This window comes from Colletotrichum fructicola, assembly GCF_000319635.2.
Source record: "Colletotrichum fructicola Nara gc5 chromosome Unknown KSG_Nara_v1_contig03, whole genome shotgun sequence".
Taxonomy (NCBI): Eukaryota; Fungi; Ascomycota; class Sordariomycetes; order Glomerellales; family Glomerellaceae; genus Colletotrichum; species Colletotrichum fructicola.
In genome coordinates this window covers 2,913,573-2,934,380 of record NW_027094053.1, presented here as the reverse complement: position 1 = coordinate 2,934,380, position 20,808 = coordinate 2,913,573, and the positions used below count along the sequence as shown (strand labels likewise).

Below are 20,808 nucleotides of genomic sequence, written 5' to 3'. Positions count from 1 at the left end.
TGATGTACCTTGCCTTAGATCGTCAGGTGGGCAGGTACTTCCATCATTCCATGTCCCGACCCCAGCATCCGTCCGTCCAAAGCCTCTCTCTCCCTCTCTGCGTCGTCCACTCCCTCCTCTCCTCTCCCGTCCTGTCTCTCGCTCGTCGCTCTCTCTTTTCCTCACCTTGTCCAGAAACGGTTCCCTGTCCGTCTCGCTCTCGATACAGTACGGTACCGTCTTGAGACACTGGGCTCCTCTCAGTCGGTGTTAATCTTGCAGGTTTCTGTGCCCCCCCTCCTCTTCCCATGAGACCTCATGAGACGAGACGGCAGACCCAATGCGCGCGGCTTCTGCCACACCAAGCGCTGCTTCGCTCGCTGCACCTTACCCAGGCACACTGACTTCCTATTAGTCGCTGTCTCGCCCCTCAAGTCAGACTGGGTAGATGCTGTTGGTCGGCACGCCCTCGTCGTTTAGCGCTGAGGCTATGATTTGACGGCTACAATTGCAGACGGTCCAGGCACGCTCGAGGCGCACACCCACCACGCACACTCGCACATAACCATGGATACCACATGTGCAGTGCAGCAACAGCTCTCCTCTCACCACTCGCTGCTGTCGAGGTAGGATACACCAAGCTATGGGTACATACCTGACGGATATGTGACAATCGATAGGCATCTGAAGGGTGGAAGCGCTATTGCGACCATGGCGCCAACAATAATGCCCAATTGACTGAGAGCTTGCATGGGCCGAGCTCCGAAGAGGGAGGATTCAGGATTGGGAAAGGGGGGGCTGGCCACGGATGCTGGCATGGGAATGAATGTGAATGGAACATTGGAGATGCGAGATTGGGGGTTGAATTGCCAGTCACTACCGAATGCAAATGGCCTGCCATTTCCAGATGAATCAGAGTGAGAGGGCCACCAGAAGAATTGGACGATTTGCTGTAGGTACGGGTACCGAGATAGCTCAAGTGGAAAATGGCATTTGACGACCGGGGATGAAAAAAAAAAAATAAAGAGCAAAAAAATAAAGGGACTTTCCTGGGCAAGTTTGTCGCGGCGGGCTTCTCGTGCAGTAGCGTCGGCAGGAACAGGGGGGGCCTGGAACCATAAAAAGAGGCCCGGCGCAGACGCCTGCAGACTAGACTCTCACTCAGCGGCGAAAGAGCGAGGGGGTCCAAGACTTCAAGGGGGGCGCGCAACGTGAGTTGTGTGAGTGGGTGACTGCGGTTCGCGCAACTCGAATTGGGAGATGCGAGTGAGAGAGGTGAGAGATGGGGCATCCCAAGGCGCGTGGTGATGGACCAAAGACAGGGTCAAGCGCGATACGTACCGATCTGGCAGGGGCCCAAGACTCAATGAACTGCAGCGGCAATTCCAAAATCGGGACAGGGGGCGGAGAGGTGGGGGTATGCGCTTATCAGACAGATGCCTACTGCGGTATCCGTACACAGTATTACCTTACGAAGGTATGCCCCAAGTAGCGTCGCTAGTATGCATCTAACAGCTGTTGAAATCGATAATGCAGCCTGCCGTCTCTTCACCCAGATCGCGATGCATGGAAAAAAGAGACAGAAGCACCTCATCCTCAATGATGCAACAGACACTGTCTCCTGCGTGTGACAACGTGGCACGACAGGGACTGGACTACGCACTCGGGTCCGCCCCCAATTCTTCAGTCATCTCATACTATGTATATGTCCCCCGTCACCGTGACACGACAGTAGTTGCAGCAGTACGGATTCCAAAAAGACATATCGCATCCAGTCGTCCTACAGCCCCACCTTCGCTGATTGCTTTAATAACACGCGAGGTGAGGTGAGGTGACCTTCCTCGGTTTCTGCGTCCGTTCATCTCACTCTACTGGTGACAGAGAGCGCTCCTCATTACCGCCTTTTCTTGCCCTCGTCTGGGGTGCTCCTTCGCTTCGACTTTACCCAGCGGCCTAAGTGCCACCTGGAGGAATGGAGGCAGCAGAGACGAAGGGAAGAAGTGCAACCTGATACGGCTCTCGTGCGACCTGCACGCACTCGCCCACCGAATCACCCATGCCGGAGCCGTCTCGTCATGGTCAGCATCCGTCTTCCAGAGACACCCTGCAATACCACACACAAAGAGCAGCTGCCATCAACTCTCTACCATTTGGAGGTGCTGACCACTGCGGAGTACGGATAGAATGAGGAAACATTCATCCAGGGCTCAAGGGCTTCCCGACCCATCCACTCTCCCGTGCCTTGTCGATTGGCGATGGTCTGGGGCGGGAGGTCGGGGGCATGGCCGTATGTAGCTAAAGGGGCACCTGCCTTATCCCCGGGCAACTTGGGTGTGGATACCTCAAAGAAGAGCCTTCCCTGCCATGTCTTCCTTCCCTGTCTTTTCTTCCTGCAGCAGCTAGGAGACGAGAGCTCTGACCAAACGTGCTTTCCATTTTCAAGCTGGCACTGTGCGTACAGTGTGTCACAGTGTGTCGCGACTTCTCACGTCGTCTCGCCCGGGATCACTGATGCAACTTCTCTCCCGCTGACCGCGGATCAACACCACGAACAATGATCCAAAACCACAATGCTTGACACCAGTTCAGGGGCAGCCCAGGCCAGACCTCCATCTCTTGCGGTGGTGGTGGTGGTATCGCCGGCTACATCGATCGAACCCTCCCGAGGCAAGCGGCAAAATACCAAGTAAGGTATTGGTGGCTAACTTTACTTTGCACACGAACATGAGCCAAGTTCTGGAAGCACAATTAAGGCTCGACTTTCCCAGGTTCGCCCCAACATCGTCCAAATTCGCCTCGCCGGCCCCTTGGCCATCCTGGAAATCTCGTCAAAACCCCCCTCGCCGTCGCCAACATCTCGAACCTTGTCCGCTGTCTCTCAATGCGTAAAGAGCCTTGGGAGCCCCCAACAAGCTTCAACCGCTCCCTGCTCCTCGTCCCCGGTACCTGCGCCAGTCGTTGCTTGCTTCCACTCGAATCGCCACCACCTGGACTACGGATCCATCTGCTTGCATCTGCTGCTTGCCCTCCTTCTCAATCTCGCACCCTCACCTCACCACTTGAGCCGCCCTCTGCATTCCCCACGCCCACGTGGATGTCCGTTGTGCGGCTGACAACCGCGACAAGGTTCGTCACTCTCGTGTTGCCCACACGGCTTGCGCTACGAATATTACACGATCCCGCCCAGGGCTGGGATGCCGTCTTACCGATCTCGTATGTCAACTGGTGGCGATCGTGTTTGCCCAGCCCGCCTGTGAAGCCAGCCTCATTCCAGTCATTCCTGGCCTGTCATCCCGAACCGGCCCCTCGTCAGAGACCGACAAAGACGGCTTCGTGCCGACGGCCTGCTTCAAGCCCTCGAGCCGCACCCGGCAATGTGACAAAGGAACTTCCACGACGTGCCACGGCTGCAAAGATGCAAGGGACGACGCGTTGGAACGCTCAACACGCTCGCCGACTCTTCCGCATCGCGTGCCACAGCCCATCTGAAGTTGCCTTGTGTCGATGCAGGACGGCGACGCGGACGGAAATGCAGTGCAACTATTTGATATGCTGAGCGTTGTCACGTCGCGAACGACTGCCCGTCGTGAATGAGATTACTGTGCTGCCTCGGGCAGTAGAGTCTGAATGCGGCCACTCGAGCAACACTCGCGGGGCTTGGATCTGCTCAGCCATCGCCCCTGACTGCACCGCAGCATCAACACGGCCGCATGCGGTCGAACCGGCAGAAGGGAGAAGAACGAAGCTCGTGCAAAGAGGACAACCCTCCTGCATCGGAGGCCACTAGCTGTTGTTCCAGGCTCCTGGCTTCTACCATGCTGATACCAATCCACGCCATGCGGCGACCATGTCCATCACCAGAAACACCAGCCTTTGATTTGATATCAAAGCCGATGTTGAAATTCGATACCGGAGTCGGCTTACAACGCCGGACCTACCTGCCCACCTTCGGATACCGTACGCAGCCCCACACCACACGGTACGGCGGCGGTGATCTACACTTCGCATATGATGCTCTCGGTGCCCGATGCCTGTCATCGACGGGGTAAATAACTGCAGCCATTCAACTTCCTCCAAGCTGCTGCAGTTGATTAGCGAGCCATTCAAGCTGCCCGTTTCAACGGCGCGACAGAGCATGGGCTGCTGCACCCCATACAACAGAAGTGCTGGGCAGCTTCTGTCATAATTCCTAATGACACAGAGGTCGAGCGTGCGTCTGCTCAAAGCCGCATAGAAGCAGTGGCGCGGCGCGTTGGAGCGTGCATGGATTGTCAACGTCAGTCTGGTAAACCTTCGCCGCAACAAAACCTCAAACTCCAGACCGGAACTGTGTAGCCTTCAATGACATCCCTGCGGCCATCCATCCGGATATCGGCCATTTTCGCCTCGCCCTGACATCTCAACTTTGCTGTGCTTGGCTGCCAGAACGCCTTGACTGCGCTGCGACTCTCGTCAGACAGCCGCCAGCCACGCCTCGTGAGCCGTCAGATCTTACAAGCCGTCGTCCATGCGCCGCCCGAAGGACGTCCAGTTCGGTGCGCGCTTGCTTTCAGACCATCGAGCTCTGTGATCGACCATTCATCACGATGGCGTTGTTGACTTGTGAAGAGTCAACAACCCAAAGCCAAAGCGCCGGAGTCCATGGTCCATGGCGCTTTACATGCGTACGGCTGCTTTTCCATTACTAGCCATCACAGCCGGTAAGATAGCGCAGATCACGACCTCGAGCCCGTCGACCAGCATTCGCGTCGATCTCTCAAAAAGCTGCGCTCAGGTCTCTTCCTTTCGCCCTCTCAACAACTTTCCCATGCCATGCCTTTAAGTGGAGTTACTAGGGGCAATCTCAGGCCATGGAACTCTCGGCAGCCATCTGGGGATGACTGTGTAATGTACACCCGAACAACGCTGCAGGTCACCACAAGCATGGGCCGCTCGCCATATTAACAACCCTCTATCTGTCGCCAGCCGCGCTCCACGAAGGATTATCTAATGAAACAAATGTCTTTGAACGAGCGTTGGCCCACAATCTCTTCGTTTCACAGGATCCTTTAGACATTTGACAACATTTTGGCCTGGACAACACTATCGGTGCCCCGGATTCGGGCGTCGGCACTAACACGAAGAACGACCTAGCGCACTTTTCGAGACGACAGGGCCTGCTGAGATTGCGTTGGCTTCTAGAAGGCTTGGCTCTAAGATCAAGCCCCAAGACGGTCAAGGCCGCGACGGATTATCAGGAGCACTGCCATGTTGATAAGCCCGATGGACAGGAGGCGTCCAGAGCTGCCACGCCGTCCTTTCGTCCGCTCCAAGACCGTCGCACAAGCATCGGCCTGGCCACGAACCGTGCTTCATCTTTGGCTCCTGTGGTGCCCGGACGGAACCATGGGAAAACGACCTCATGGTTGCGGTAACGCACAGTGCGACAAGGGCTGGAAGAGATGAGATGCCCGATAGCCAAACAGACGGACAGCCAATCCATGTCTTTGGAGGTGACAATGCAACGACTGGGTTGTATTCGCAGTCTGGCCTCTGTGGAGCATGAACTGACCTCCCATCACGTCTTCACATTCGGCTGACTCGATGCAACAGGCATAGCGTGGCCGAAGCGGTTGCCAGAAGTCTCAAGAGGTTTCCTCCCGTGCGAGAGAGCAAGCCGTCGATAAGGATCCGCAAGAAGCGGCCCCATCTTGCCGTCACGCGACGGAGCCACAGCCAAACGTTGACGAGCGTTCGTCCAAGACCTCAAAGATAGCACCGGTCCTAACCCACACTCATCTCCCGCCGAAACGGAGCCAGTCTCCAATCGGTAGGTAGCCGGGACGCATATCTCGCTCTTCGTGCATCATCTTATTGGCGATTTACAGTGAGCGCGGTCAGCGGCTGCAGCAAACTCGGGTTTTCTAGAAGCCCTGGAGGAATCATTTCGAGTCAAACCCCTGACTTTGCTGCAGCATCGCAGCCTGCAGCCGGCGCGTGGCGACAGCGGTGCGGCCACGACGGCGACGCGTCCGGCAAGGGTCCTGCGCGTCAGCATGCAGCGTTACGGATACGCACGCTTGTCATGGGCGTCATGGAGATCGCTTCCTCCATACGAAGAGCAGCGCTGGATGGCGCGTCTGCCTTGGATTGTGGGTTAGAATTACGGGATCAATCGCCTGCGACGTCGAGTCAGTCTGTGCGAATTATCCTCTCCGGCTGCCGTCAAAAGATCTGCGATAAAGTCCACGTCTTTCTCCACATTGACCGAAATTGACTGCCAGGTTCGGCGAGGACCGTCCCCACGTGCGGTCTCTGCGCCTTCCCAGGTTGGCCGGGACGACTCGGGCGTTGTTGCGGCAGCCTACACCAAAATACGGCGACTAGCCCGAGTCTAGAGACCGAAGAGGCCGGCATCGACTCATCCAGACGGTTGGCCAGCAGCGGACTATTGAGACTCTCGTGGAACGGAAAACAGCCTCATCCATGGTTGAGCAGAATTACGACCACATAGTTGAGATGACAAGGTTGCAGCCGGAAATCCCGACAAGGACATGTAATTGCCGCATCTCGACACCACGTTCTTCGGATCGTGGGGGTCACTATCTAAATGATTGGGGGCTGGCTGCTGGAATTACTCGAGAGTCTTGCCTGCTTTGGCGGCTGAATCATCCTCGCCCTCCACATACACACGCTTGCCGTTGACACCCGCGACAACCTCATCCACGATGCTCTCGATGTAAGCCTGGTCCCTGCGAAGCAATTAGCATTTGTTTATCACGATCTGGGCGGGGCCTCGAGGGATGAGATTGAGCTAGTTCGATGCCGCCCGGGCAATGTCAGCTTACCTTCCGACCAAGGTTACGGTGCCGTTCTGCTCCCACCGAGGATAGCTGCCGACTTTGACGCCCTTCGGCTCCACCTTTGCGGCAAGCTGGGTCAGGTAACCGGCGACAGCGCTCTCCGGGAGCGGGGTGGAGATGAGCACACGGCAAAGACCCTTGCCATCCGGATCCGTAAGCCGGGGGACGATGCCGGGCTTCAGACCGTCCAGGAGCTTCTCAACTACGGACGTGTTAGTCAGCCGCACTTTTCAAAATGACCACGCGCTATGTCTTACAGAGCCGCGGGACTCCGGGCAGAATATGGATGTTGCCGTTGACAACGTTGACGGGAACCCAGAGGTCCTCGTGAGGGAAAAGAAACTGCTTGCTGGCGTCACGCTTCTCATCAGTGGGCAGGATGACCATGCGCAACTTGGCCTGCAGGGCGGGGGAGTCAACATTCCAGTCAAAGTCGGGCTGGTTGGGGTGCGGCTTAGAGAGCTTCTTCATGCGCTCAAAGGCATCCTGGTTGAGGACCAGAGGCAGGTCGAAAGCCTTGGCTATTGACTGGTAGGTGATGTCGTCGTGCCTGCCACTGATGAGCAATGTTCAAGGTTTGCCCTTGGGTAACCTACGTTGGGCCAATGCCGCCACTATGATGTTTTGTCAGCTATTGATAGCTTGAAGGCTTCACTTTGGAATGCAAACCTGGTGACGACGAAGTCGTAGCGGTCACTCATCCGCCGAACAGCCTCGACGATCTCACTCTCGTCGTCCTCAATGACTTCAACTCTTTTCAAGTTCTGTCCCCAATCAACATCAATCTAGCCTTTGGGGTTCCGGAAGTCAACATACTATGCCGAGGTTGAAACACCACTTGGCCATGTAGGCCGAGTTGGTCTAGCCAATGGGTTAATACGGCTCAAGCCTTTCTGCCGATCCCACGGCGCTGGGCCGCACTCACATCAACCGTCTACGGATGCAATCACAATATCAGTCACCATGGTCAGACGTAGCATTGAGCGGGTTTTGTTGCTCTCTAACCTTTCCACCAAGGACTTCATCGCCGATGATCAGACACGCCGCGGTGTGGATGGTGCGGGTGTTTCGCTCGTCGGCTGAGACCATGATTCTACGGGCAAGACCGGATACCGGAACGAAAGGCTTGACGGGCTTTGCGATTGTGTAGGCCGAGGGGAGATGGCGAGATAGCTGGGAGAGGCGGGAGAACATGGGAGTTCTCTGTCTTGTTGTCAGTTGATGTAGAGGGGAGGGAAAAAAGAAGTGGTCCAGGTTACAGTGAGCGAGAATGAGTTGGGACATGCAACTGGCTGCTGTTAGCTGCACCTCACACTCAAGCTGACTGGCTGAGCTGCTGCTGCGTTATTGCGTCTTTTGGGGGGGAGGCTGGCAAAGGTTGATGGATTCGCACGAATCAAATTCTCAGACGAAGCGGATACGCAGGAGTGAGAAGGAGAAAGGAGACGGTAATTGGATTGCATCGAATCGCGAGCTTCGTAGGAAAAGCGCGGGAATGCCGCTCTTCGGAGGTGCGCTGGGAGAATGTCGGCGTCACTGACATGGTGCGAGCTCCACGCTGCTGCTGCGGGTTGAGTGCGGTCACAGGTGGGGCGACCCTCTCTCACAGCTCGGTGCTGGTGCTGTGCCCGCTGCTAAAGTTGCTGAGAATGGCGGGGCGCGGGCTGGTCTCAACTGTCGCCCAAAGGAGGGCGGGGGAGGGGAGACGTGGACGAGGGAGGGGTGGCTTGACTTTTCAATCTGACGTTCTTAGTGTTGCGGCTCGTACCAAGCACCGGACCTTGGACCCTGAACACCATTTGTCAACAACGCCTTCACGACGAGCGGCACGACTCTGTTAATCAATTTCACTTTTCGCTAGCTGTCCAGCTGTAGTCCCGCTAGAGACTTTGTCGCATTCCTCGAGCAATCCCGAATACATCTCCATCACCCCGCTCCGAAACTAAAGGCCATGGTGCGCAAGCTTCCCTTTCCCCCGCTCCCCGCCATCGGCCGTGTGCCGCCAGTCTCATCCGAATCCCCGCTGACCGTTGCTGTCTTCCGTGCACCATGTAGGCGTCCGAGTCGAGGCTGTATACCTTCTCGCAGGAGACCAAGGACCACCTGCGCAAGTTCCGTCTGGGAACCTCGCGGTCGAATGACCCGCAAGCTGTCATCTGTATGTACGTCTCTGTTGCTGGTCCGAAATTGGACGCAGGCCTTTGCGATGGGAAGTGGTTTGGCTAACGACGGTGGCAACCTCTTTCTCCCCAGACTACATTGACAAGAACACGCACGAGATCAAGCAGGATGACGACAAGGTGGTGTACAAGAGCCTCGAGGAGATTGGCGACGACCTGCCGGACCACAGTCCGAGATTCGTATTGCTGAGCTACCCTCTCACACTGGTACGTTGCTCCCTGGCATGGCGCACGGAAAGGAGACGACGAGGCTAATATGCGGTGTACACAGCCCTCCGGCCGCCTGTCGGTGCCGTACGTCCTGATCTACTACCTCCCCATCACCTGCAACAATGAGATCCGCATGCTCTACGCCGGCGCCAAGGAGCTGATGCGGAATACGAGCGAGGTCGGCCGCGTGATTGACATCCAAGAAGCCGAGGACCTGGAGGAGATACCGTCCAAGCTGGGGTCTGCTGCGTAGGCGGAGGAAGCATGAAGTGGAGGCATACATACACAGAGAGGCATGGCCACCGACCAACGGAGTTAATGGCATGCGATATGCACATAATACGAGCCATGAAGTCAAACACTGCATTTGCAGAAGAAAAAGGGATATCTTGATTGAACATGTGAAACTCATTAAACGCCAAACATCCAAAAGCCTAAAACAAATTCCTCACTCTGGCAAAACCTCCTTGTCATCCAAGCCCATCTGCCTGCTCACATTCCGCACAACCTCCTTGAACGCAACACACGCGGGGCTGTCAGGGAAGTTGTCAAAAAAGCTCTCGCCGTAGTCGCATGCGATGCCGATCCGCGGGTCCAGCGGCACGCTGCCCAGGAACGGAATACCCATCTCCTGCGCCAGCGCGCGCCCGCCGCCGGTCGTCGCGCGGAAGATCTCGCTCTGGTTCGTGCACTTGGGGCACACGAAGCCGGCCATGTTCTCCGCGAGGCCGAGGATGCGGATGCCGGCCTTGCGGCAGAAGTCGATCTCCTTGCGGACGTCGAGCAGCGAGACTTCTTGCGGGGTGGTCACGACGACGGCGCCGTCGATGCCCGAGTCGCGCAGGAAGGTGTTGACGGAGAGGTGCTCGTCCGAGGTGCCAGGGGGCGTGTCGACCAGGAGAAAGTCGAGGTCGCCCCACTCAACGTCCTTGAGGAACTGCTTGATGAGGCCGTTCTTCTTGGCGCCGCGCCAGATGATGGCGGCGTTACGGTCAGGCAGCATGAACTGGATGGACATGACGCCGAGGTTGTCCATGACCCAGACGGGGGACCAGCCGGCGCCGGAGACGTGGATGGTCTCGGCCTCGACGCCGAGCATCTTGGGGATGGAGGGCCCGCAGATGTCGGTGTCCATGATGCCGACGGAGGAGTCCTCGTTGGTGGCGAAGGCCTGCGCGAGGAGGGTGGTGAAGGTGGACTTGCCGACGCCGCCTTTGCCGGAGAGCACGAGGATCTTGTGGCGGATGCCGGAGAGGCGGGCGGAGATGAGGGGGATGTCGGGGTCGGGCCCGGTTTTGGCGGTCGCGGCGCAGATTTGCTGGTTTGGGCAGCCGTCGCAGGAGGAGGCGGTGCCGGCGGTCGGGGCCTCGGGACCGGGACAGTGTTCTGGTTCCGGGGCGACGAGCTGGGGAGCTTGTTTTTGGGGGTTGGCGAGGACGTCGAGGGTTGAGGCGTCGGTGTCTGCTTCGAGGGAGGGTGCCATTTTGGAGGGGGTTGCCCGGAGGCGGATAGGTTGGGAGATGAGTGTGCTTTGAGGTTGGCGAGGGTTAGGTGTGAGATGTGAGAATGGCAGAAGTTGAAAGTGAGATGAAGAGGCAAGGGTGAATCAAGGCCAGGCTTGGTCCGGGACCGGACTGAGGTTGAGTGAGGTGAAATTGATTGATAAGCCGGGTTCAACTCGTGTTCTGTCGCGGGGTTAGTAATGAGATCTTGAGAAGTCTGTTTAGGCGGATGACTTACTTATTGTGTTCTTCTTTGGTATATCCGCGGTTTGCTTCCAAGATACGGTTGTCGTACCACTTATGTTTATGTCGAATCGTTGAAGTGAGAGTCGAAGGGTGACAAAAGAAGTCGCTGTGAGTGGTGGCGAAACCGAGCCTCACGAATCCGCGGAGACGGTCGACCCCACTTAATAGAGTCACCAACCAGCGCTGAATAACTGCGAGACTGAGATGACAAAGTTTGCTGTCATCTGGTCATGGGGAGATAACAGAGATCAAAGTCTAGCATAGAAACAGCAAAAAAGGCAAAACAAACCTGAACATCTCATAAAGGATCATGAGATTTGGCAAAAGAAAGGTCCATCCAGGATTCGAACCTGGGCCTACGGAAGGTTCTGGGTAAGAATCAGAATCCGACGTCCTAACCAACTAGACTAATAGACCATTGAAGGCTTATTATTCCTTGCGTCGGATGACAGTTTGCCAGTCCTTGAAGCGTCCGAACCCAGTCGAGTCGTGTCAGCTCCATCAATGCCGCGCTTGATTTCTTGCAGAAAATGCGACTGTGGTGGGCAGCGTGGCCCGCTATCGTCGGGGCTGCAGCCTGAGAGGGTGGAACCGTTACAGGGCCCTTCAGCGTTCCACGAGCAGCGCTGAAGTGAGGGGCAACCTTGGAAGATCTTATCGGGCGCCAAATCACCCCGCCGCTGCCCCTCGCAAAATTTCTACAATCTTTATCAGATCCGAACAGTGACTGACTGACGGACGCCGCGCCGCCGCACCACCACTACCGCACCTCGGAGGTAACTCTTTTCCCCCCTCGTACGTAAGAAAGCCCTTTCCTGCTAAGAAAATCAGCCCACGCCTTTACCCTCTTCCTTCTTCGCCTTACTTTCCAGCTTTGATATTTCGTCTCTTTCTTTTCCTCTGACTCTTTTTCGTTTTCCCCAAGGCACAGATACCCCCATTAGACCAACAGCAAAAATGTCGCCCTCCGCCGTAGACATGCCCGAGTCCCGCGAGACCCTCGAGGCCCTCGCCGCCGCCAACGCCGCCTCCAGCGAAAAGACCACCTCGCAGACCGTCGCCGAGCTGCGCAAGACCCTCACCTCCGAGGCGAGCCCCCTGCCCATCCGCTTCCGCGCCCTCTTCTCCCTCAAGCACGTCGCCTGCAAGGACAAGAGCGCCGACGCCGAGGCCGCCATCGACGCCATCGCCGCCGGCTTCGCATCCCCCTCGGCCCTGCTCAAGCACGAGCTCGCCTACTGCCTCGGCCAGACCGGCAACCTGTATGCGGTCGAGCCGCTGCGCGCCGTCCTGCGCGACCTGAAGGAGGACCCCATGTGCCGCCACGAGGCCGCCGAGGCGCTCGGCGCGCTGGGCGACGCGGGGCAGCTTGAGATCCTGAAGGAGTTCAGGGACCGCGAGGGCGAGGACGTGTGTATTGTTGAGACGTGCGAGATCGCTATCGATCTTATTGAGTGGCAGAACTCTGAGCAGAGGAAGCTGGAGAAGCTTCAAAAGAGGTATGGAGCACACTACACTGGCACTACAAACGATAGTCCTTTCTTTTGGAAAGGAAGGGTATCATATTTTGTCTATGCTCTATGTTTGCTAACGCCGTGACCCGCGCAAAACAGCGACTTCACATCCGTAGACCCCGCGCCGCCCATGGAGATGTCGCAGCGCACCGTCCCGGAGCTCGAAAAGACCCTGATGGACGCCTCGCTGCCGCTCTTCCTGCGCTACCGCGCCATGTTCGCCCTGCGCGACCTCGCCTCGCCCCCCGACCTCCCCACCGCCGTCCCCGCCGTGCTGGCCCTGGCCAAGGGCTTCGCCGACTCCTCCGCGCTGTTCCGCCACGAGATCGCCTTCGTCTTCGGCCAGCTGTCGCACCCGGCGTCGATCCCGGCGCTGACGGAGGCGCTGAGCAACACGGAGGAGGCGAGCATGGTGCGCCACGAGGCGGCCGAGGCGCTGGGCAGCTTGGGCGATGAGGAGGGCGTCGAGGCGACGCTGCTCAAGTTCCTGCACGACAAGGAGAAGGTTGTGCGGGAGAGTGTGATTGTCGCGCTGGACATGGCCGAGTTCGAGTCGAGCGGGCAGACGGAGTACGCGTTGATTCCGGAGGGCGCCAAGGTGGCTGCTTGAGGAAGAGCACAAAAAGGGAAGCGGGAGATATATAGGTAGTTCTTTTGGGTGTCGCGCGGTGGGATATAGATCATTAGTCGGGATAAGGTACTTAAAAGCGACGGGTAAAAAGTTTAGTGTATTTCAGTTGTTATGAGACCACCTGGAAATCGTCAGCATTTTCGTTCGTCTCTCTCACTCGGGTTCCCAAAAGTTGTCGGTGAGGAGGGCATACCTGAAGCCACAGTCGCAGTTGAAAAAGATGGTACTGCCTTCGTCTGCACTACGCAGTTGGACCGCAGAGAAGCGGACCTCCTCTCTTCCGCACTTGGGGCATGTCTCCTTGATCGTGGCCTCGGTGCTGATGTTCTTGTCGAGGGCCTGGACGTTCGATTGAAGCTTTTGGCGGAGCTGGGAGGGGAAATCGGAGGGCTTCGTCTGGGTGATGATGGTCTTGGATCCGGTGTCTGTGAAAGTGAAGTGTTAGCTCTCAGTCGCAGAATTGGGCCAGCAATTGGCAGATCAGATCGAATGCGCCGGCGATCGACGTACCCTTGTTCTCGGCGCCGCAGCAATCGCAGATGAGCTTGTTCTTCTCAGAGCCCATGGACGCAGGCAGCAGGTTGCCGCAGTCGACGCAGAAGACGAGGGTTCCAATGGCAGACATGGTGACGGTGATTGTTCGTTGTGGCGGTTGTGCTGGTTGACGTAGTGCTGCAATGCAATCTCCAAACATGAATGGGCTCGGAAGTATCGCGCGGAAAGACCGACAAAATATTTCTGCTGGAAGATTTTCAGATCGTCTTATCGTTATCGGCTTTCTTCCCACTCTTATCGGTTCTCTTATCGGTTTGGGAGACAAGACAGGCAGGACCTGGAGCCTGCCAGCTGGTGCCGGATTAACCGACACAAGACAAGACAAGGCAAGGCAACAACCGCCCGCGCCCCAGGGGAAACAGGCAGGAACGGAACAACTGGCCACTGGCTGGGCAAAGCTTGTGCACAGACCACCCAACTGACAAGGGTCTTTCTACGCAAGGCTGTCGCAACCTTCCCACTTTCCCATCCCAATCACGACCTTGACGTCGACGTGATCGCGACTCGACATCTGTCCCGCGGAACCTGCCATTAATCGACGAAAATCACGATGCAACTGCCTATCTTCTGACGAACACATTTTAATAGACTATTTCTTCCGCCTTCGTAAACGAAAGACCTTTCCCTTCACGTAGATGCGACCACCCTCGAGCGCGCGACTCGCCAACCGACCTTGACGTCCCACCGACTTCGATTTCTTTGACCATTCCGAGAGAACATGTCTGTATGAGAGGATCGACGTCCGAGGACACTCGTCAAAATGGTGAACAGCCAAGGGGTCATGCCTAATGGCCCTCCCAATGGCGGCTACATGCAGCCTCAGACGGAGCAGCGCCCGATGGCGCGACCTTTCACTCTCCCAGAGGCGTTGCCATTCTCGCCACAAACCTCTGTCATCCCGTTTACCTCTGGTATGTTTGGGTTTGATGCTAGGGGCTGCTGATTTTCTGTGCTCACGCAAATTAGATCTCATCCCGGATCCGACCATTGGTTCCGGCTCGCTTGCAGCGAGTGTATCACATCTCTTCAACAGCCAGGAGTTCGACAACCTCAACAAAGAGGCGACCGGACCGAACCAGAATCACGGGTTGAAACACCTGAAATATGCCGTTGATCATGTGCTCCACGACCTGAAGCCGAACCAACGGACTTACTAGTGAGTGGCGTGCAGTGTCGGAGAGAGACGCTTCGTATTAACCACAATGGTCCGTACAGCAAGTTCAAGTCCGTACCGAAGCCGAACCTTAACTCGAATGTGAGCCCAACGGGTGGCTATCAGAGCTTGAGTGCGGGCTTGTCTCCCGTGGCCAAGATGATGTTCGACAGAGCTCCGACCTTCATCAAACCGCCTCCCGGGGCCGCTGGGCTTGCACCTCCGAACGGACAGGCGACGCCTGCTCAACCGTCGCAGCAGCCTCCATCAACACCAAAGAGCTCTGCATCATATCCGAGACTTTCATCGATGCACCCAGACCCGCATCAAAGGAACAATTTCAAATTTGAGGTCGCGATTCCTTCTGAGAAATTCGATCCGAGCGCCTACGTAGAAGTTACTGAGCATTCGGCACCACCACAACCCATTCGCAAGTCGTCAAAAGAGAAGGAAGTCGCGACTCCAGCCCAGGCTCCTTCCGCGCAGCGAACACCCACACCCACACAACCTCAAAAACCTGTGAAGCTTGAGTCGGCCCAGCAAACTCCTCAGCCCGCACCTGCGCAACTTCCTGCCCAACCAGAGCAACCCGCTCAACCCACTCCTTCCCAACCTATCGCCATTCAACCTGCGCCCCCTCAACTAGCTCCTGCGTTGGCACCAAAGCAACCCACACCGCCCGGTGCGTCACGAACCCCTGGCGGCGGCGCATTCACAATCGAGCTTCCCCATGCGCCCGGTTTTAACAAGGACGAGTACCTTGAGATGGCTGTTCCGGACTCACCAGATGAGCCGACTGGCTTATCCATGCGCAAACAAGACGGCGCCTACCAAAATCGACAAGACGAGATCAACACAAATCTTAACCAACGACAGCGAGCCGAAGCCGCCCTGCAAGATTTTGAGCGTCTGACCAAGAATGTTTTCGAGGCCATTAGAAGTGTTCTCGGAAGCGAGCCTGGTTATGAGCAGATTGCGACCTTGAATAGCGACAGCGTCCCCATCCTCACGGCTTCGACCCAGCAAAAACTTCAGACCTCGATTCAAAAGCTCATCGACCTCGGAAGCTACAAAGACGCATCCATCGACGACCTCCAAATGACCCAAAAACTGAGCGAACCAGGGCTGTCGCATGTACTGAATCTCGACTTCAAGGTTGACGAGTCCTGGGGCGAGTCTGAAGTCTCGGGCTTTTTGAACCAGCTGCCGGACATTGAGATGGGGCTCAAGACTGCTCGTACGTGTCTGCGCATCATGTGTGGCGGCAGGGAAGAGAAGCAGATCTACTCCGAAGAAATTATTCAGAAGTCGATCGATGTTTTCAAGAGTGTCGTCGAAGGCATTGTCACTCCTGTAGTTGAGATGCGCGGTTCCGGCTCGACATCTGCCCTTTTCAAGCTGTTGCAACCATACAAGAAGGCGATCGGGCCTGTTTTGACAAACTGCCAGAAGCTGTTTGCTCTACTCGCCAAACTCGTCACATGTATTGAGCTTTCCGACACGGCTCTCGGCACCTTGGAGTTCGCCGCCTCAAGCCTCCTTTTCGTCGACAACGCCTACTTGGAGAAGGATTCTGTCGTTGGAGTACAAAAGTTCGATGGCATCCGCCTCGTCGCTATGGAAATGCTATGTCAGATCTTCCTCGCCAAACCCGATCAGCGCCGCGGCATTTTCGACGACATTCTGACCTCGCTGGAGAAACTTCCCGTCGGCAAGCAGAGCGCCCGTCAGTTCCGCCTGTCAAACGGCAGCAGTATTCAACCTGTATCAGCTCTCATCATGCGTCTTGTACAAGCAAGTTCTGGCAAGGTGGAGGAAAAGGGCACGCGCAGCCGGGCGATGATGGACGAAGACGAGGAGGATGAGGAGATGCCTCTTGCTGGAAAACCGAATGTGGTAGCTACCGTTAAGTCCGAAGAGTCAGGCGCCTCCCAACACGAGCTTGCCCTCGAGGAACTCAAGGCCGTGACGCTTCCATTGACTGAGGGCGCCACGCACAACGCTAATTACGTCGTCAACTTTATGGTCAACCGCGCTTTGAAGTCGACCAAATCAGGCGATACTCCTTACCGCAACCTGCTAGATCTGTTCGTCGAGGACTTTACGGAATGTCTCGACTCGCCGGACTGGCCTTCTGCGGAGCTCATCTTGCGTCAGCTAACGTTTTACATGATGAAGCTGTGGGATGGGGAAAGGACCGCGGCACCCGCTAAAAACATGGCTCTCGAGTTGCTCGGCGTAATGAGCGCTGCCATCTCCAAGCTACGATCGCATGTTCGCCGGACAGCCAACTCAACCGACGGCACCGACTCGAATGAGCTGTCTCGATATCTGTCGGAACTGGCGACATCGGCTTTGGAGCAGAAGTCTCGTATCGAGCATGACGTCTCCTGGTCAGGACCATACCGAGCCACTCTAGAGCATCTTAAACAGCGGCGAAGCGACGATCCTCATTTGCAAGGAGCCATCTCATTCATGATTGCAGACTGGGCTTACAGAATCTTTTCCGGATACGACGCGATGCAAGAGACTTACGATTCCCTCGAGCAAGAATTTGGCCGCCTCGCTTTCCGCCTGCGCATGATGATCGAGGACCGCCGATGGTTGTCCAATGAGTACACTTTCAAGGATGTTAGCAACAACCACGCCAAGCTCTCGTACGCCATCATTCTGCTCCGTTCGCCTTTTTGCGAACATTTCCAGGCTATGCTCAACGTGCTCCTGAAAGCCATGGCCAGTGACCAAGCCACTGTCCGAAGCAAGAGTCTCAAGAGTATCAATCAGCTTCTGGAAACCGACCCAGCAATCCTCGACGGAGACTCTGTGGTCGTTCAGCTCATCATCAACTGCTCAAGCGATTCATCCCCACAGGTGCGCGATTCTGCCATTGGCCTCATGGGCAAGTGTATTGCACTGCGCCCCAGATTGGAGGATAAGATGGCGGAGAGAATAATTGAGAGATTCATCGACTCCGGTATTGGTGTGCGCAAGAGAGCCATGAAGCTGGCAAAGGACATCTACCTCCGCAACCAAAGCAGAGAAATTCGCAGTGCCATCGCCAACGGCTTGCTCCACCGTGTACAAGACCCGGATGAGGGAGTACGAGAACTAGCTCGCCAGATGATTGAAGAAGTCTGGTTCGCTCCATTCTATCAGGTCGACGATACAGCGGCGTACAAGACATCACTCACAGACCATGTCGCTCTCATGATCCAGACTGTCAAATCTGGTAACGTGGGCGCCGTCCTGGACAAGGTACTTCAGTCTATCCTCGGTGGACAGAACAAAGCCAGCTCAGGACCTTTCAGTGTCAGCATGAAGTTGGTTGAGAAGATGTTTGAACTCATCGATAATCTTGACTCGGAGGACCCCACGATCCCTTCAGGAAGGGACGCGCTGCAAGTACTTCAGATTTTTGCCAAGGCCGATGCGAAGCTATTCACTTTTGAGGAAATCCGACTTCTCAAACCTCATCTCGCCAGTTTTAGCGGCACCGATGATCTCACCGTCTTCAAGGCTGTGACTGTCATTTACCGCCAAGTGTTGCCGCAACTGTCCGCCAAGTATGCCGACTTCCTCCGCGAACTACGAGAGCAGCTTCAGAACTCCGTGGGCAGACTGGGCAAAGCCTTGCTTGACGACGTCATCGCCTGTTTGTGGATCATCGCAGAACTCCTGGACAACCGTGACAAGCTGGCTCACTTGGGTGCCTCTAGTCTCCGCGGCGTCGCTAGTATGCGCAACACGGCGATGGACGCCACGAAGCTACAGAAGTTTGCCAGATACTCAATCATCGTGGGCATGGTCGGCAAACATTGCGATCTAGACTCCGAGATTGCCGTCTTCAAGAAAATCTTCCCCAAATACTCTGGCACTTCGGTCGCGAAACTCATGGTCGACAACCTTTCCCCCTGGGCGGACGCTTCACAACCCATGGAGGCAAGGAAGCATGCTCTGGATGCCATTGGTCTCATTTGCCAGGCGCACCCGCGGAACTATGTCTCGCCAAACGTGTACACCAAGTTCCAGCAAGTGTTCGAAGCTAGGCTTCCGGCACTTGAGAGCGCGGTTCTTCGTTCTTTCAAGGAGTTCCTCCTGACTGAAGAGAGGCGATCTGAAGCTGCTAGTGCAGCTGCCGCTGCCGGTCCGGAAGGGGACAAAAAGCGTGAGTTGACAGTCATGGGCGGAACTAGCTTCGACGACGTGGCTAGCGCGACTACTCAGCGTTTCTTGAAGGAGATTACTCGCATCGCCCTCGCATCCCAAGACGAGCACGCCTTCCTGGCTGTCGAAGTGCTGGGCAGCATTAATCGACAGGGTCTTGTGCATCCCAAAGAGACGGGTGTCACCCTCATCACCCTAGAAACCTCATCTGTCCAAAGAATTTCCGAGGTCGCCTTTATGGAGCATCGAGCTCTCCACGAGAAGCACGAGACGGTTATTGAGCGAGAATATGCCAAAGCGATCCAGTCCGCGTACGAGTATCAGCGGGATATTGTCCACGATACCCGTGGCGCCACCGAGAACCCCTTTCAGTCAAAGCTTCATCTTTTGATGGAAGTGCTCAAGGTGAGCAAGTCCAAGAACCGTCAGAAGTTCCTGGAGAAGCTTGTTGGCCAAGTGGATTTCGACCCCTCGAAGTTGGACGTATCCAAGCCGCTGCCGCCCCACGTCGAGTTTGCGCGATTCATCATCGAGAACCTGGCTTTCTTCGACTATGTTACGGTCGGCGAAGTCTTGGTAACCGTTACTACCATGGAGAAGTTCTTCTCATCGACTGGCTCTAGCATGGCTCACGTCATTGAGTCAGAAGTTTTCAACATGCGCATGGACTTGGACCAGCCAGCTGAGCCCCAAGCTGATGGACAGCCCGTTCAGCGACCTCAGCCAACGATTACTTCGAAGCGTTTGCGGCAGCTGACGTCTGGATCTGTTCTTATGCTGTGTCTCTGGGAAGCGAGAACCTACCTCCGACGTCTCTACGGCCTGAAGCGCGAGACGAAAGCCAAGCCTACTGCAAAGGACCTAAGCAAAGCACCAACTAAGGTGCAAGCTGTCACTGGCGACAAGTTTTGGGAGGAGGTCACGGCGCACACAACCGCTTTGGCGTCTCAAGAGCAGACACTGGCCATTGAAAAGTGCAAGGCCTTTGTCGAGCTAATGAACGTCGACAAGGAGTTTAAGGTTGCAGATGAGGATGAGCTTGATGGCGAGGGCGACGGCAGCGCTAGTGACGCCGAAGACGACGGGCCCGCTGCTGACGGCAGAGGCCGGAAGCGCAAGGCTGGCAACGCGGTTGGACGCCCCAAGAAGCGCCAGCGCTCTACTTCACGCCCACGTGGACGTGGACGTCCCCGCAAGAATCCGGTTGAAGCTGAGGAAGATGCCGAGGCTGACTTCGACGACATGGATTTCGCGTAAAAGTCGTGACACAGCAGTTGCTTTCGACGGTGTTTTTCAATCGCGGCCAAAGCTACTGCAATTATAGAACAAACCAAGGAGGGAAGCACCCTCCGTGTACATGTACATCATCGACATCTTTGCACACACGAAACAACATACATGGCATAATCAGTCCAAGGAGTCTGCATTAAGAAGGGAAAAGACTTTGGAAGTGGTCGAGGCATGTCTTCTTTTTTGCTAATTTGGTCTTGTGTCATTCCTCGAGGAATAGACTCAAGAAAGACGAAGGAAGAGAAATTTGAGTGTGCAGGACATGGGCAATCGATCAAAAAATCAAGGCGAGGCGTTTTTCGTGTTATGAGGGGGCGAATGAGGAATCAGCGTGGGAGGCTTTTGAGATTATGGGATAAAATATCTTGTCTCGCCCTCTGCGCATATGGGGGTTTTTGCTTCTGGAATGATACCTACTCCTTACTGGCCTTTGCAAAGATAGTTTGAGAGGCGAAATGCGAGTTATTTGAAATACTTGAAATGCGTCCTTCGAAGACATGCCGTGAGTATACAAAAAGCTTGGCAGAAGCCTCAAGCTGCTC

At 55.9% G+C, this 20,808-nt stretch overlaps 8 protein-coding genes across 8 annotated transcripts; 4 read left to right on the top strand and 4 right to left on the bottom strand.

The window, feature by feature from the left end:
- Positions 1 to 50: 50 nt before the first annotated feature.
- Positions 51 to 717, top strand: CGGC5_v005586 (uncharacterized protein; the record flags this gene model as incomplete). The annotated part of the gene is made up of 5 exons (XM_066151477.1): positions 51 to 186; positions 244 to 261; positions 395 to 436; positions 494 to 605; positions 660 to 717. 5 exons carry the CDS (start codon positions 51 to 53, stop codon positions 715 to 717), a joined length of 366 nt encoding a protein of 121 aa, XP_066009034.1.
- A 5,875-nt stretch (positions 718 to 6,592) lies between these two features.
- Positions 6,593 to 8,364, bottom strand: CGGC5_v005585 (Uncharacterized protein; the record flags this gene model as incomplete). Its single annotated transcript, XM_032030472.2, has 10 exons — positions 6,593 to 6,710; positions 6,807 to 7,023; positions 7,079 to 7,371; positions 7,418 to 7,435; positions 7,491 to 7,585; positions 7,638 to 7,682; positions 7,747 to 7,755; positions 7,827 to 8,024; positions 8,081 to 8,109; positions 8,232 to 8,364. 10 exons carry the CDS (start codon positions 8,362 to 8,364, stop codon positions 6,593 to 6,595), a joined length of 1,155 nt encoding a protein of 384 aa, XP_031890021.2.
- A 408-nt stretch (positions 8,365 to 8,772) lies between these two features.
- On the top strand, positions 8,773 to 9,464 carry gmf1 (Actin-depolymerizing factor gmf1; the record flags this gene model as incomplete). The annotated part of the gene is made up of 4 exons (XM_032030473.1): positions 8,773 to 8,775; positions 8,877 to 8,979; positions 9,075 to 9,208; positions 9,273 to 9,464. The coding sequence occupies 4 exons, from the start codon at positions 8,773 to 8,775 to the stop codon at positions 9,462 to 9,464; spliced, it is 432 nt and encodes a 143-aa protein (XP_031890020.1).
- A 195-nt stretch (positions 9,465 to 9,659) lies between these two features.
- Positions 9,660 to 10,694, bottom strand: nbp35 (Cytosolic Fe-S cluster assembly factor nbp35; the record flags this gene model as incomplete). The annotated part of the gene is made up of 1 exon (XM_032030475.1): positions 9,660 to 10,694. One exon carries the CDS (start codon positions 10,692 to 10,694, stop codon positions 9,660 to 9,662), a length of 1,035 nt encoding a protein of 344 aa, XP_031890269.1.
- Positions 10,695 to 10,817: 123 nt separating this feature from the next.
- On the bottom strand, positions 10,818 to 11,271 carry CGGC5_v005582 (uncharacterized protein; the record flags this gene model as incomplete). Its single annotated transcript, XM_066151476.1, has 3 exons — positions 10,818 to 10,896; positions 10,952 to 11,065; positions 11,249 to 11,271. The coding sequence occupies 3 exons, from the start codon at positions 11,269 to 11,271 to the stop codon at positions 10,818 to 10,820; spliced, it is 216 nt and encodes a 71-aa protein (XP_066009033.1).
- Positions 11,272 to 11,916: 645 nt separating this feature from the next.
- LIA1 (Deoxyhypusine hydroxylase) lies at positions 11,917 to 13,083 on the top strand (the record flags this gene model as incomplete). The annotated part of the gene is made up of 2 exons (XM_032030477.1): positions 11,917 to 12,458; positions 12,573 to 13,083. 2 exons carry the CDS (start codon positions 11,917 to 11,919, stop codon positions 13,081 to 13,083), a joined length of 1,053 nt encoding a protein of 350 aa, XP_031890256.1.
- A 123-nt stretch (positions 13,084 to 13,206) lies between these two features.
- RPA12 (DNA-directed RNA polymerase I subunit RPA12) lies at positions 13,207 to 13,729 on the bottom strand (the record flags this gene model as incomplete). Its single annotated transcript, XM_032030478.1, has 3 exons — positions 13,207 to 13,225; positions 13,298 to 13,529; positions 13,615 to 13,729. 3 exons carry the CDS (start codon positions 13,727 to 13,729, stop codon positions 13,207 to 13,209), a joined length of 366 nt encoding a protein of 121 aa, XP_031890257.1.
- Positions 13,730 to 14,419: 690 nt separating this feature from the next.
- Positions 14,420 to 20,233, top strand: rad9-1 (Protein rad9; the record flags this gene model as incomplete). The annotated part of the gene is made up of 3 exons (XM_032030479.1): positions 14,420 to 14,570; positions 14,626 to 14,815; positions 14,875 to 20,233. 3 exons carry the CDS (start codon positions 14,420 to 14,422, stop codon positions 20,231 to 20,233), a joined length of 5,700 nt encoding a protein of 1,899 aa, XP_031890252.1.
- Between the last annotated feature and the right edge of the window lie 575 nt (positions 20,234 to 20,808).